The sequence below is a fragment of the Hippocampus comes genome, unplaced genomic scaffold (assembly GCF_001891065.2).
Source record: "Hippocampus comes isolate QL1 unplaced genomic scaffold, H_comes_QL1_v1.1 scaffold277, whole genome shotgun sequence".
Taxonomy (NCBI): Eukaryota; Metazoa; Chordata; class Actinopteri; order Syngnathiformes; family Syngnathidae; genus Hippocampus; species Hippocampus comes.
In genome coordinates, this window is record NW_017805365.1 from 138,967 (window position 1) to 154,192 (window position 15,226).

Genomic DNA, 15,226 nt, shown 5'->3' on the forward strand with positions numbered 1-15,226 from the left:
GCTCCGCACAGTCTTTTTTGTGTGTGCGTGAAGGAACGACGTGGCTCAAGGCTTTTTTTTGCCCAAGCAGGTTCAAAGTTCGTCGGATGAAGGCAAACGCTCGCGAGCGCAACCGCATGCACGGCCTGAACGACGCCTTGGAGAGTCTGCGCAAGGTGGTGCCCTGCTACTCCAAGACCCAAAAACTCTCCAAGATCGAGACCCTGCGCCTGGCCAAGAACTACATCTGGACCCTCAGCGAGATCCTGCGCTCCGGGAAAGCCCCGGACCTCATCGCCTTCGTGCAGGCGCTCTGCAAAGGTACGCGCACACTCCGCTCGCGTCACCCGGACACGAGAAGCGGACGGAGGGCGCTCCCGCCGCGGACGCGCCGTCTGCTGCTCGTCGCCGGTGCGGACGGGCGACGTGAAGTCAGTCATTGGCTGTCGCCTTCAGGTCTGTCCCAGCCCACCACCAACCTGGTGGCGGGCTGCCTGCAGCTGAACCCTCGCACCTTCCTCCCCGAGCAGTCGGCCGAGCTCCCGGGCCAGCCGCCGCCCCCGGGCGGCGCCCCCTACGCGGCCCGCTTCTCCTACCAGACGGCGGGCCTGCCCAGCCCGCCCTACGGCGCCATGGACCCCTCGCACATCTTCCAGCAGGTCAAGGCTCCGGCCTACGGCGCCCCGGAGGCGTACTTGGACGGGGTCCTGGTGACGGACAGCCCCCCCTTCGACCCGCCCCTCAGCCCGCCCCTCAGCGTCAACGGCAACTTCTCGTCCTTCAAGCACGAAGCGGCGGTGGCGGCGGCGGCGGCGGCGGACTACGACAAGAGCTACTCCTTCGGCCCGCACTACGGCGTGGGCGGCGGCGGCGTCTACCCGCAGGTGGACAACCTGCTGGGCTTCGACGGACACTCGCATCACGAGCGGCTGATGAACGCGCAGCTCAACGCCATCTTCCACGAGTCGTGAGCGGGTCCTCGCCGCTTCCCGGCGCCAACAAGCCAAACTATGCAAGTTGAATCTCAAAGCCCCCCATAAAAAATCTGATTTGGAACGTCTGTCTCGTTGCTCTTTGGGACGCGGCCCCCCCAGCGTGTCAGCTCTTCACTTTCGGCATCTTTGTCCAGGCTCCTTCGGCGATGACAAAGGGACTTTTTCCCGCGTGCTCCAAATCGTTTTCTTCAATTCCGCCACGATTTCGGCCATTTTAAACATTTCCATCGCTTGATTGGCAAAGAGGACATGAATTCAAATTGACGAAGCTCAATAGTTGATGATCCGGCACCCGCTTTCAAGTCGCCGCGCCCATTCGTCAAGCGTGAAACGAAAGAATTCCGGCGTTTAGCCGTCGGAGTACGACGGAAAAGGAACCCTTTGGGGGCGATTGACATGGGGCCGCCCCCACCCCGACTTTCTCCGCCGACGATTTGCTCCGCTGGGCCGGCCGAAGTTCCACATCCAAAGAGCCACTGTCAAATGCCAAAGGGAAAGCTGAGCTGCAGTCTTAGCGCAAATTAGCACGAGCGACGCCGGCTCGGTCATCAAGTGGTCCGTGTTCCGGTTATGTTTCGGCCACGTGCCGCCCATGAATGGGGGGGAATTTGGTGACTCGGGTATGATGCGAGTCAATCTCTTTGGGTCCTTCCATCGAGTGAGATCGTAACCTTGGCTTTTGCCGAAGGACCCTGGGCTGGTCGCTCGTGTTTGGGCTCCTCTCTGAAGCGAGCGGCTCGTTGCCACCATCGATCACATTTTCAGTGACGGTGCAAAAAAAAAAAAAAAAAACCCTGGGCTGGTCGCTCGTGTTTGGGCCCTCCTCTGAGGGGGGCGCCTCGTTGCCACCATCGACAACATTTTCGGGGACGGTGAAAAAAAAAAAAAAAAAGGGCAGATGTCTTCTTTAAAACATGCACTCGCTGGATTAAAGACAAAGAAGAATCCAAATCTACGCACCTTCGGGCATACTCGCTCCAAAATTGTGACTCTGATTCAAGCTTTTATAGAATAGACTGCTTTTGTCGAGTACACTCCATACATGGGTGTGTGTGTGTGCACATTGGGTGAGTGAGCGAGCGTGTGTGCATGTGTGTATGTGTTATCCGATGCATAAACAAGCTCCTTTTCAACAATTAAAATGTTGTCTGCAGAATGACACTCTGGGCCCGTCTGTCACAAGAACACACACCACCATCCTTCAAGTGAGCCCTTCGTTTTCAGCGCAGCTCGTGCTGTGACATCATTAGCTTGGAGCCTAGGTGGCAATTTAGCTTTTAGCTCAGCCGACTGATCAATTTGCAAGCGTTTGATCCAGTTAGCGGGTGTGACCGAGAAGTTTGCTTAGTTTTGATGGCTCGGACAACCGTGATGCAGACAAACGAGCACTTGGAGAAAATGTGCATTCAGAGTTGTGTCATTGTCGTCCGAAGAGACAGAACACAACATGAAAAACACCACATCGAAATCAACGCATTCATGTTAGGCGAGCTTCGTGAGTGGCAACTTAAGATGGCTGCCGGTGGCTTCACTTCTCACGACGGCTCGAGCAATCCGTAGTGTCGTTGATGCCTCGGAGTGTTAGTGTTCGCGTTGAGATGATGGGCGGGGGAGATGAGTCTTTCGTGAGCTCAACAACACAACAAGACACGTTTTGTTGTTGAAACACCCCACTCAACGTCGATCGATTTTGAGTGGCACTTTAAAACGGCAAATAAAGCGATGGACCCCCCCCCCCAACACACACACACACACACACACACACACACACACACACACACACACACACACACACAAAACTAGTATGGCGATAAAAGTTTTTTAAAAATGTAATGATAAAAGGGCTAGTAATACTAAGGATGTTTCAGAACATTTTTAGATTTGATGAAAAAGTTCATTCGGAGCTCATTTGAAATTCAAAGAGTGCGTGTCCTTGTCTGGCCGGCCGTGCGCGCTCCCGCGACCAGCGGCGTGCTCGTGCTTCCTTCCACGTGGGGGCGAGCCGCGTCGTCTCCATAACGACCAGACCGCGGAAGTGCCCGGATCAGCTTTGGAGCGCGAAGCGAGCGAGGCGGGACGTTTTCTTGTTGGGTGCTTTCGTTCGCCTGTTAAATTGTCCGTCGAAATGTCGACGCGCGAGGAGGACCGAGAGGAGAAAGAGCAGAAGACGGAGGAGGAGAAGCTCAGCGGGAGCAAGAAGAGGAACAAGAAGAAGAAGGAGGAGGAGAGGGAGAAAGCCGAGGAGGAGTACAAGCCGGAAGTGGAGCGCAGGTGAGTGATTGAGTGACGACGGGGAGGAAGGTTGGTGACGTCACGGCCCGCCAACTGGACGTCCCTCAACCACCATTTTGTTGCCGAGACAATGTTGATTTTTGAAACGAAGGCTGCGAGGTCGCCTGCATAGGTGCCACCCTGTAAACACGAAGCCGCTGAAATATAAAATCAAATGTTAACTCACTTTCCGGACTGCATTTAAGCGGCACATTTTCTGTCACTGACCTGAACAACTTTGAAACATTTCTAAATTGGAACCTGCAAAGTAAGTGCATTGTCCACATGTTCAGTTCGAGCTTTTGGTCATCCAGAAAGAGAGAAGGTACAAATTGTTGTCGAGTGTCTCTCCGCCTCGGCAAAGAGTCGTATTCGTTGGGTAAGATTTGTTAGTCAATGACCACAGTTGGATGTCTTGAATCAAATGCTCCCGCATATCTGGATGATGAAGTGCTTCTCTGAAGTCCAAAGCCGTTCAGAGCCCAACAACAGTTTGTAGTTCTATTTCGTTCATGCGAATCCTAACGAAATAGAACAACAAAATAAAACAAAACAAAATCAAAAACAATCAAGTCGTCAAAAAAGTTGACCTGATGATTTTGTTGGGGATGCGGCCTATTTTGGGTGAGCCAGTAAGTCTGAACTCATGCTCGACCCATCCAGCAATATTTGGTGGGTTAGCTAACCCCTACTGTGTGGATACTACAAAATACGCATCCAGATCCATTTTTCTCATGTTTGAAGTCGTTCTAAATGACCTTTTCAGTTTTAAAGTAGAGGTGATGATGTCAGAGACCTTTTAGGAATGGTGGCATCCGTTTTAGGAATAACCAGACTGAAGTCGGGCTTCACCTTGTGCCGAGTTGAATCATTGAGTCACCTGTCAATTCACAGGGAAATTTGATTAAATAAACAAGTCATTAATTAAATCCATGACTAGATCTCAAAAGAGGGCATTCTTTCAAATTGTAAAAGGCACAAAAAAAACTTGATTACGATTCAGCTACCGATTTGGTCCGTCACGTCCACCGGAAAGCGGAGACAAGATCATTGAATGTCATACTTGATGTTGACAAAACTCTCATTGTTGACATGTACCCTTTTTTTGGGAACGCGTTTGTGGCAGCGAGCGCGTGCTGCTGCGCGGCATCTTCAAAGTGGGCAAGAGGAGCCACGACGTCCTGCTGACCGCCACCCGCCTGACCTGGAGCCCCATCCTGCCCGAGAGCCCCGCAGGTCAGGCGCCGCACCGACATCTGCGCGGAATGTGACAGCAGATGCTAGTTGGGATGTTGCGTCAACAAATCGTCAGTGCCAAATTGTCGTATTCTCTTTTGATTTCTGTTGAACAACACGTCAGGCTTTCGTTGGAATTGGCTGAGTACAGGGGTGGGCAATCCCAGTCCTGGAGGGCCGCTATCCTGCATGTTTTCCATCTGTCCCTGTTGCAACACACCTGATTCAATTGTTCAGGCCTCGACAGAGCTTGCTGATGATCTGATCATTTGAATCAGGTGTGTTGGAGAAGGGACAGATGGAAAACATGCAGGATAGCGGCCCTCCAGGACTAGGATTGCCCACCCCTGGCTTAGTAGTTAGCATTTAGCCAAGTTAATAACGCAACTGATGAGTGTAGTTAATTAACTTGGAGCAATGGTAGACGCGCGCCTTCTTCGATTGCAGGAGAAGGACTGTCGGAATTTGATCGGCGAGGAGATTGAGGGCAAAGTGTGGCAAAACAAAGGCATGGCAAGAAGCTGAGGTAGCATTAGCATGTTTGTTAAACATCCTTTCCTGCTGCTCAAACAAAATGCCCGCACAATCAATCAATCAACCATTCAATCAATCAATTGTTTTGATACCAATTGGTCGGACCCAATTGGTACCATGCAGGGGAAAACGGTAGTAACTGGTGTTTTTGTTTTGTTTTCATGATGCTGGATTGACACAAATCGATGTGTATTTACGTATCGATTTGTGTGTGTGTGTGTGTGTGTGTGTGTGTGTGTGTGTGTGTGTGTGTGTCTGAGTTTGACAATCTGTTTTGCTGTACTCCATCCAAGGGTAATATGTCATTAAGTGTGTGTGTGTGTGTGTGTGTGTGTGTGTGTGTGTGTCTGAGTTTGACAATCTGTTTTGCTGTACTCCATCCAAGGGTAATATGTCATTAAGTGTGTGTGTGTGTGTGTGTGTGTGTGTGCGTGTGCGCACGCGTATCTGTGCGAGTGTGTTAATCTGCTCACACTGAGAGAATCTTATAACCCCCCACGGGCCTAACCAACTGCTCGCTAGTACAGCCAACACACACACACACACACACACACACACACACACACACACACACACACACACACACACACACGCACACTGATGCCACAGAAATGGATCAGCTGTTGTTTATGAGAAGTTCTTCCTGTGGATCTGCTCAAGGATGTGCGACATGTTGTTTACCTGCAGGGTGCTTCGAGAAATGTTTTCCTTTTTGTCGTGGTTCAAATCGATTGAAGGGTTACAGTTAGCTTTCGCGAGCTAGGAATGGGTGTTCTTTTTTTTCCCAAGCTTTTTGTCTGAGTGATTGGCATCGTGATTGGCATTCGGCAATCTTGGCGGTGTCGTTGAAGAGTAGCCAAAGTTAGCATTTAGCCAAGTTAGCAGAGTCATTTAGGATACAGTCAGTTCGCTAGCGGGACCGTAGTTAGCCATTGGGCGTAGTTCTCTTGAAATGCATCGACGCGAGTGGAAAGGTCGTGAGCAGAATTGAGCCAAGTTCAGAGCGTGATTGATGAGTGTCGCTCGCTTTTTGCTAAGGCAGCGCTGTCCCCTCATGGGGATAGTTTAGCTTTTATCGAAACTATCGGCAACGTAGTTAACAGTGAGCAAAATGGTGGATCTGAGTTGGAAGCGTAGTCTTAGCATTTTTCCCATTTGGTGTCATGACTCTTAGCCGTGTCACATTTCATCATCCACTGCACGCATACTCAGTGGCGACTTCATTCGGTACACCGTTCAATACAAAACAAAAGTACGAATGTTATCAATTTAGCATGATGTTGATTATCGCGCAGTGTGTCGCAGTGACAACTGTTCCTTATATTTGTGCGTGTGTTGGCTCAGTGGGTCAGCGGGGACAAGATGGGAGATTCTGGTCCATCTGGACCCAGTGACATGCTACAGGCGGGCGAGCGCGTGCGCGCTGTCACTTCGGATCTCATTCACGGTCTTGTGCAATCTGTGCGTCTCAGTGTGATCATTTTAATTGCGCTTGACTGGGCACAACATGGCGACATGACATGTTTGTTGATTTTTGGATTTGAAACAAAAAAAAAAAGGCAATCACACGATCCTGTTTCCATTGAGATGAGACGAATCCCACACAGGTCACCAAGGGCCAAAAACATACAAATGGACCTTGGACACGGCACAGTTTTCGCCGACTCATACCGCACAAACTGCACCCGTGCTTTAGCTCAACACAACATGTCAACGTCACGAAGCAGGATGGAAAAAGGAGATAGGCGGCCTGAAGTTGTCTTTCCAAATGACTTGAGAATGAATCCCTTCAATGGGCGATAGCAACGCAAGGCTCGAAGCGAGGCGTTTCGCATCGCTGTTACCGTATCAAAGCCGAGACTCAAACGGGCCGCCGTCAGAAGCAGTCATGCCGTTGTATATTACAAAACAATAAAAGACATCGGGATTTAGACAGCACTTAAAAAACAAACAATTGTTCAGTCATCATATTTTGATCGAGCCTTGCTATGCATCCAGGCTCTGAGGGAGCAAAGCAGATTTTTTTGGATGGTGTGTGTTCATGTGTTTCTTTACACACACGCACGCACACACACTCACACACACGGAGTATCCGGTTTCATCTGTCCAGTGCTGTGAGCATTGAACCATGTTAGCAGTGCGATTGATGTTTAGCATTTAGCCACATTAGCCTTTGTTGACGGTACTGTTGCGTGCGCAGGTGAGGCGTGCACATCGCCGCCCGGTGTGCTGATGCTGCGTGACGTTCTGGCAGTGAAGGTGAAGCGGCGGCGGGCGGTGGGGCAGCGTTCCGGTGGCCCTGTGCTGGGCGTGGCTTTGTTCTACTGCAAGCGAAGGGGCCGCAGATTGGAGGAGGACACGCTGCACCTTCACAACGCGTCCTCGGAACACACGCACACCTGGTACAACAGCTTGAAGGAGGTCCTCGCAGGTAAAGCACAATATTGTCTTTGGATGTACGTTGGTGCCTCGAGATATGAATGAGCCGTCGTACGGCGGCCTGCCTGTATTTTTTTTTTTTGGGTTGGTTTTTTTGGGTGATACGAGCTCTGCATGGTGGCAGTGAAATCAACTCACCGCACTTTTTATCAAGCGGCAGTCTAAAAATCGTGAACAATTCATCAAAGAAGCAGCTTCAAGTTGTTTCATGCCACTCCCATCTGAAGTTTACTCAGAAACTAAAAGGAAAACAAAGAGAATTACTGAGTACTTAGCCACGAGCAAGACTTTGGGATAGTAGCTGCTCGTACATGGAATTAGCGTGCTACGCGTTTGAGTCGTCTTTAGCTGAGATGCGCAATGCAAAATCAGTTCCGCCAGTTCCATTTGGTCGCAATGACATCAGTACACAGACGAGCTAATCTGCTAATCTCACTCAAGGCACGTATGACACACACGCACACACACACACACACACACACACACACACACACACACACACACACACACACACACACACACACAGACTCCGTCATCATGTTGAATCCTGTCTGAGAGTGGGATGAGCTAAAATGACCTTTGAAGATGGACCGTCCAGACAAGAAGTGAGTTAGCGAGCTAAGCTAACCCTCGCGTCAGCCATGGCGTCAAGGAGAAAAATGCGGCCGGCGTCTGGAGGGCTTATGTTGTGTCGCGTCCATTCGGGCCACGTCGCCGCTGTCCAGCCGCCGCCGCCGCCGCCTGAAAAGCGGTCGGGCCTTTTGTCTCGCCGTTCGCCATTCAGCGGCCTCGTCCCGCAGCTGCACCGCCGCCGCCGCAAAAAAAAAAAAAAAAAACTTTCAGCCTGAAAAATGAGCTTAAGGCGCATTAAGCGTAACGTGCGCCGACATTGACGGCTGCCACAATGGCCTTGACGCGCAACACTGCGACCATGCGAGCTGACACGTGACCTGCTGCCATTCATGTGGCCAAGCAGCGATGATGGACAGCCAGCTGACACACATACACACAGATGAGTGTCCAAAAACCAAAGTGCCAAAAACGATGGCGTGATCATGGCGAAAGCACCTCAATGTGTCATTGGTCGGGGCGGAACGTTTGGCCCAAAGTCCTGCTTTGGTGCGGACGTCAGCACGCGTCATCCAGCTGGTCACGGCGGTGCCCGGCGGACTCAGGAAGAGAGCTCTTGGGCAACCGTCACTTCCCAAAACAAAGCCAGGTTGGCCTCCGAGGTGACGGCTGCGCTCTGGGCGAGCTGGACTTGTTTGTGTGAGCGGGCGAGGGAGTGAAATCAAAGTTGTTTACGTGGCGGGCGGCTCTGTGAGCCCGCAGCCCAGGATTGTTTCCCATGGCAACGCTGCGTTGTCAGAGCGACTGGCCGCCCGCCACGCTTCGTGCGGGAAACCTGATCCTCGTGTGTGTGTGTGTGTGTGTGTGTGTGTGTGTGTGTGTGTGTGTGTGTGTGTGTGTGTGTGTGTGTGTGTCCTTCACTCTCTTGTCATCTTCATCAGCAGCCTCTGACGCAAAATGGCTTTCCCCAAGCCGAGTCTCCAAAATGGCCGCTCTTGGTCGATCAAAGGTTGCCACGCGTACGCCACGAAAGTGGAGCATATCTGGAAAGTTCTCATCCTTTTTTTTGTTTATTGGCCTCATTCGTCGCCGGCCCAAATGTCAAGAAAGAGGGGGGCGAAATACAAGCAACCTGATGAAATGCAACCGGTGGTGAAAAGGCAGAATATCGGAGGAGAAAAAGACATTTGAAGCCAAGGATTGAATGCCGTTGGCGTTCATCCGAATGCTCCCAATCTTTGGCTTCATTTTTCCAGATACAAATGATTGCTTTGACATTTGTTTGACATTGTAAAAGCGGGCAGACATTGCATGAATCATGACCCTCAAGTAACCGCTTGGAAAAAAAAATTCCTCAACTGTTTGCCCAAACACTTTGAACAGAAATGAACTCGACAATGCGACCGATGCGCAATTGCTTTCTCGACCGACTTGAGCGTGTTTGAAAAAGTGGCCGCATTTCATCCTTCCGTTTTCAGGCACGCGGGCCTCCAACCCAAAAGCTCGGGCGCCCTCGATCGAGTTCGTGCGTACGTGCGTGAAAGGCCATTAACGGGGGGCGGGGTCATGGCCTTTTGGGAGAAGATTATAGCACGGATGATGGAGCTCAGAGTGTGTGTGTGTGTGTGTGTATTGATCAGCACTACTCTTCTGGGATCTGTAATGCGGCCTCCAAATCGGCCTCATGATGAGTCACTGGGGCGCACACGCACACTGTAACCTTTCCAAGGCCGAGCTGAGGACCAGCTCAATCATCATGCCGACCTATTGCTCGCGTCTTCACAACCTGCAAGTTGCCCCCCCCCACCCCCCGCCCCAAAGTTTCTACAGAGTCACATTTAATGTCACGTCCGGGATATGCTGAGGCTTCCCTGAAGTGTGTGTGTGTGTGTGTGTGTGTGTGTGTGCGTGTGCGCGCGCGCTGCAGGTTTGAGCGGTCGGCCGAGGCGCATCAAGGTGTTCATCAACCCCAGCAGCCACAAGAAGGAGGCGGTTCACGTGTACCGAGAGCACGTGGCGCCCCTCTTCAAGATGGCCGACGTGCACACGGACATCACCGGTCAGTGGGCGCCTGCGCGGACGTGCGGGTGTGCGCACGGGGGTGGGGTGCGCAGGTCGGCGTTCATGGGGGGCCTCCACTCGCTGGGTCACCCGATCCGGGAGGCGGAGCACGGAGGCCATCTGCTGCCAGCGAGGCTCCTCCCGCCGCCTCTTTCCTTTCCTTGTCTCCTTGCTGCCCCCCCCCACCCTCCGGATCGACTTCCTTTTCCTCCCCTCTCTCTGTCTCTCCACTTGAAATCCGCCGAGTATCATGGCGGTGACTTCTGTTTGCCGTGACCTTTTTTTCAGCGTCGTTGTGAAACTCTCTGCGGCAGATTTGGATATTTGAAATGCGCCAAAGTGCGCGGCCCCTTCTTGGTCATGCCATCGGAACCTTCCTTTCCCTTTCCCTTTCCCTCATCCGGCATCCTTGGCGCTCTTCCGCCGGCCTCCTCCTCCGCCCCCCTTCCTTTCTGGTCCCCTCGCTTTGGGCAGATGGCGTCGTATCTGTTTTCGCATTTTCCGCGCTCGCTTTCTGCACGTCTCCATCTGTTGCCGTTTCACCCCGCCTGACCTACCTGTCTGTCCGTCTGTCCGTCCTTGTGTGTGTGTGTGTGTGTGTGTGTGTGTGTGTGTGTGTGTGTGTGTGTGTGGGTGCGCGTGTGTGTGTGAGGGGGGCGACCGTGACCTTTTTTTCAGCGTCGTTGTGAAACTCTCTGCGGCAGATTTGGATATTTGAAATGCGCCAAAGTGCGCGGCCCCTTCTTGGTCATGCCATCGGAACCTTCCTTTCCCTTTCCCTTTCCCTCATCCGGCATCCTTGGCGCTCTTCCGCCGGCCTCCTCCTCCGCCCCCCTTCCTTTCTGGTCCCCTCGCTTTGGGCAGATGGCGTCGTATCTGTTTTCGCATTTTCCGCGCTCGCTTTCTGCACGTCTCCATCTGTCGCCGTTTCACCCCGCGTGACCTACCTGTCTGTCCGTCCTTATGTGTGTGTGTGTGGGCGCAGTGACGGAGAGGACGGGACACGCGCTGTCGGTGATGAAGGAGCTGAAGCTGGACGACTTTGATGGGTCAGTTCTCTCTGCTCTCGCACTTCTCAACCGCCACTTAGACTGACCCGCTCGAGACCCGAGACTTGACCCGGGCTCCTCTTTTGGGACATTACAAGTCAGGGGTGGGGGGGAGTATTTTGGAAACATCCACAAGCTGGCGCTACACGCGCAGACAAAACGAGTCACACGAGCATCCATTCCAAGCACAAAAAGGCTCCAACTCAAAAGCAACTCTCATGCTGAGTCCAAAGCCAAAGAGCCCAAACGATGAGTTTGAAGGCAGAGGTGAGCCAAAACAGCACAAGCCTTCACCAAATGGCAAACTCGGAGCAGCGGGCTCTGCCGCGGCGCCGCCGCCGGTTCTTATTTTAGCTTGGCGACGTGCCCATCCCGTGTCACGATCCGATACCTCGCCACGCTTTCGGAAGCAAAAGAAAAGAGCACCGGAGGGAGTGGCCAAGCGTGGAGTCGGGAAACGCTTTAGCCTTCCCTGGGCTTATCGCGCCGAGAGAAGCTTAGCTTTGTATTGGTGAGATACCCGATTAGTGCGTGTGTGTGTGTGTGCGTGTGTGAGCGTGTGTGTTGGAGAGAGAGAGAGGCAAGCTTGGGGAAAAACCCTCATTGACCAATTTGGAGCGCCAAACGTGATGCGGGAAATACGGCAGACGTGAGGGGGAAGGCCCAGTGCCAACCGGATGATCCCTTTCATGTTAGCACGCCAACGGCCATTTCCATTCATGTTAGCATGAAGCTAGCGCGGACATTTCCAAGGTTGATGTACGCTTGCGTTCAATACGCAAGGTGCCATGTTTTGGTTTGATGTCGAGTTGTTTGGGTATTTTTTTAATTTTTTTAGAGTAAACTTAAGCTGGGGAAAAAGCGCGAACCAGCTCAAAGTGGATTTTTTTTTTTTTTTCAACAGTTGCGTCCGTCTTCCACAGCGCCGCTTTGTATGAAGTGAGATGAGTTTGCGAGTCTGAGCAAACTCGTCGTCGGGACGGCGGCCGACACGCCGAGAGCGGAGGAACGTCGCCGGCGAAGCGCCTCCGTCCGAGCGGCCTTCGACTTGGCCGTCGGGTTTCGGGGCCTTCGGGCCGCGTCCGGCGTCTCCCACACGGGCCGCGTTGTGTTCTCAGGTCACGTGCAGCGAGTGGACATGTGCAGCTTGCGCTCCCCGGGCGGGCCGCCGCGCTTCGGCTTCTGCGCCATGTTCGGCTTCGGCGGCCGCAGCCTGGCCCGGGCCGAGAAGAAGCGCTGGATGCCGCCGGCGCGGCGCCGCGACTACGCGCTGCTCAAGACCCTGGCCCGCTTGAGGTCACGCAACGGCGGACGGCGCGCCCACGACGCCCGGCGGCCGTCTCAAAGTCTGCCGTCTTTGTGTTTCATTCATGCAGACCGGAGGACTGTCGGCTGTCTTTTCTCACGAGCCGCGCAAACGACCGGTGAGATACGCGCACGCGCGCACATACACACAAACAGGCGCGCAGTCTGCATCTCAAGCGTTGCACGTCTTTCCCAGGGACCGGGATGCCCATCAAGATGGAGACTCAGGTGACCGCCAAGACCAGGGCGTCTGAAATCATTTTGTCGCACGGGCGAAGGAACAAACCAACGTCAAAGTTGTACATTTGATCAAAGTGGTCTTCAAAAGTCTTGGGTGCGATCTCAGCGGCGCCGCCGCGAGATCTTTCGTCCAATCCGCTCGCTCCTAAATTGGCTTTTGCAAGGCCGACAGTCCGAGCCCGTCTGAAACACGATGAAAATTGTTTGTGCCCTTCAGAAAGTCTGACACGTCGTCTAAAACAAACAAACAAACAAAAAAGCTCCTCCATGTGGTGTATCGTCATATTCCATTTCAGAAAATGCCTCTTTGTTACATTGACACCGAATCAACGCGGTCTTCAAGGTATCGCTTGAAGAAAATTTCTGTTGCGTGGAAATGACCTCAGAGGCCTCAAAGCAATCCAAAGGGCCTTCGCCAAATGAGAAACGGAGCTGACGTTACGTTGCTCAAACTCCCGTCGGCTTCCTTCTCATTTGAGTCGGCGCGGGGTCTTTCGACCGGTGCGCCTGCGTGCGACGTCTTTTCAACGTTTCCACTTGGAACAAGTCGCACATTCCAAGAAAGACGTTTACCAAAGATGAAAGTCTTCGATTGGATCAAAGTGGCCTCCCAAAATACAAACGAGACGTCTCGTCCACAAGGTGAGTTCTCTTTGTGTGCGTGTGTGTGTGCACAGAGGGGACGGAGTCGTGGAGCAGCGCGGAGGGCCTGTTCCTGAGCGTCGGCGTGATGGCCATCCCTTGCCTGAGTCCTCACGCGCCCCGAGGGCTGGCCCCCGACACCAAGTAAGAGTCTCGTGCCCGCCCGCGTACTTGGCGGTCACGGCGGAATAGTCTGCAGGTTGGGATCGCAAGGTGAACGGCTACGGTAGCGGTTGCTAGGCGGGACGCAAGAGCATGTCCGAGTCCGCTTAAGAGACCTTTACAAGTCATGCGTTGGGGTTCAAGACCGAAATCGGTCCCGTCCGTGCTCAATTTGTGAGCGGGCACACGATTGCGCGGCTCTACCAAGATCACTCTGAGTGACAATTTCCATTTGGAGTGAGAAATGTCGATGTACAATGACAACAAAAATGTCAACGTCCCATTTGTACCGCGGGTGTTATTTTGAATTTCGTCACCTTCCGATGGGAGGCTGACTGCCAAGGTGCTCATCGTCCTTCCTGTCATGAAATGTCAAAGAAGTGTCTCGGCAGCCATGTGGCGTTCCCCAAGGCCCCTTCGTGGGACCCCTTTCCGATGGCTCAATGTTTGCAGATGACACGTCTGTATCTGTGTCAGCCAATCATGTGCCGCGCCTTCCCAAAAATGCTTCCGGGTCATTCAGTCGGATCGCCATCAACATGTTCATGTCTTGGATTCGACCTCAATGTGTGAACGTTGCCTCAAATAAGTCTTGGATCTGATCCAAGTTCATCCCGAACGTCCTTCAAAAGTTTCAAGTATCGTCCACATGGTCATAAAAAGGCTCGAATTTGGGTTCGGGCTTCGATTGTAAACGTAGTCTTGAAATGGCTTTATTTATTGGGATCAGGCGATTGAGAACCGATCCTCAGTTGCAGCGCCAACCGGGCCGCAGACAGTCCAATTAAACGAACAAAACGAGATGGAGTTTGATTGCGACTTGGTCAAGTGGTCTTTCAAAGTCTCATCTTTGGTTCAAGTGGTCTTGGGTGCGTCACAATGGCCGGCGCGGCCCGAGAACAGTCCGAAACCGGCGCGAAAGGTGACGACGTTTTGATCGAACGTGACACCAGTGGGAAGGCAACGGATACTTGATTGTTTTGAGCTATTCCAAAGTCGCAGCGCGAGGTTGAGTTTTCTGTCCAAGGACACCAGAAACGTGCGCAACCAAGTGGCCAATTTGACGCTGTGGAAGTGGCAGGAGAACAAGGTTGGAACCTGATCCAAAATCACATGCAATTGAAACACTCTGGGAAGTGTGACTGTGATTTAAAAAAAAAAAAAAACGATAAATGTCATCGAAATGCGGTTTTACAATGGACAATGAAACCAATCATTGAGTTCAACGTAACCGACTGACAAACGGCGTCTTCACTTTGCTCTCTGTTGGTCTCTGCGGCCGCCTGCTGGCGCATTAAGGAATTACAGCCGGCCAGGAAGTCAATGCAGCCAGTGAATGAGATTGTTTTTCCAAAGTAGACATTTGGGCTCATGCACATCGGCCGAATTTGACGCACAGGCCTTGAAGAATAAGTCACCAAGTGAACATTGACTCCAATCTACAAGTTGCTGGCCTTATGTATTGACAGATTTCGGTCGTCGAGGTGAATTTGCCACACGAGTTTGGTGTGTGTGTGTGTGTGTGTGTGCGCGTGTGTCCCCAGGTGGACTTGTCCTTTGTGGAGACGCGCGCCGTGACGGCGGTGAAGCTCCGCGCCCGAGGGTCGACCGGCCGCTCGGAGGACGGCGACGCCAGCTTCCCGTGGAACCTGGACGGAGAGCTGCTGGAGCTCCCCGACGAAGTGCTCATCGGGTAAGAACACAAAACTCGCTTCAAATGTCATCAAAGTGCGATTTTCAACT

General features: G+C 52.6%; 2 protein-coding genes across 2 annotated transcripts in view; both read left to right on the forward strand.

Annotated features, from left to right (window-relative positions):
• neurod1 (neuronal differentiation 1) overlaps positions 1 to 1,014 on the forward strand; it is a 6,769-nt gene extending 5,755 nt beyond the window's left edge. Inside the window, exons 2-3 of the mRNA XM_019871902.1 lie at positions 71 to 300; positions 436 to 1,014. Coding sequence (XP_019727461.1) covers positions 71 to 300; positions 436 to 950 — 745 coding nt within the window. The 3' untranslated portion in view covers positions 951 to 1,014. The remainder of the gene's footprint in view (positions 1 to 70; positions 301 to 435) is intronic.
• Positions 1,015 to 2,844: 1,830 nt separating this feature from the next.
• On the forward strand, positions 2,845 to 13,487 carry cerkl (CERK like autophagy regulator). Its single transcript, XM_019871914.1, has 9 exons — positions 2,845 to 3,245; positions 4,372 to 4,481; positions 7,216 to 7,446; positions 9,952 to 10,083; positions 11,071 to 11,134; positions 12,098 to 12,430; positions 12,511 to 12,558; positions 12,636 to 12,667; positions 13,357 to 13,487. The coding sequence occupies exons 1-9, from the start codon at positions 3,100 to 3,102 to the stop codon at positions 13,467 to 13,469; spliced, it is 1,209 nt and encodes a 402-aa protein (XP_019727473.1). The 5' UTR covers positions 2,845 to 3,099; the 3' UTR covers positions 13,470 to 13,487.
• Positions 13,488 to 15,226: the final 1,739 nt, after the last annotated feature.

Coding starts and splice junctions, on each gene's coding strand:
- cerkl (XM_019871914.1), top strand. CDS start 3,100: ATGTCGACGCGCGAGGAGGACCGAGAGGAGAAAGAGCAGAAGACGGAG. Junction 7,447..9,951: donor CTTGAAGGAGGTCCTCGCAG/GTAAAGCACAAT, acceptor CGCGCGCTGCAG/GTTTGAGCGGTCGGCCGAGG. Junction 10,084..11,070: donor CGTGCACACGGACATCACCG/GTCAGTGGGCGC, acceptor GTGTGGGCGCAG/TGACGGAGAGGACGGGACAC.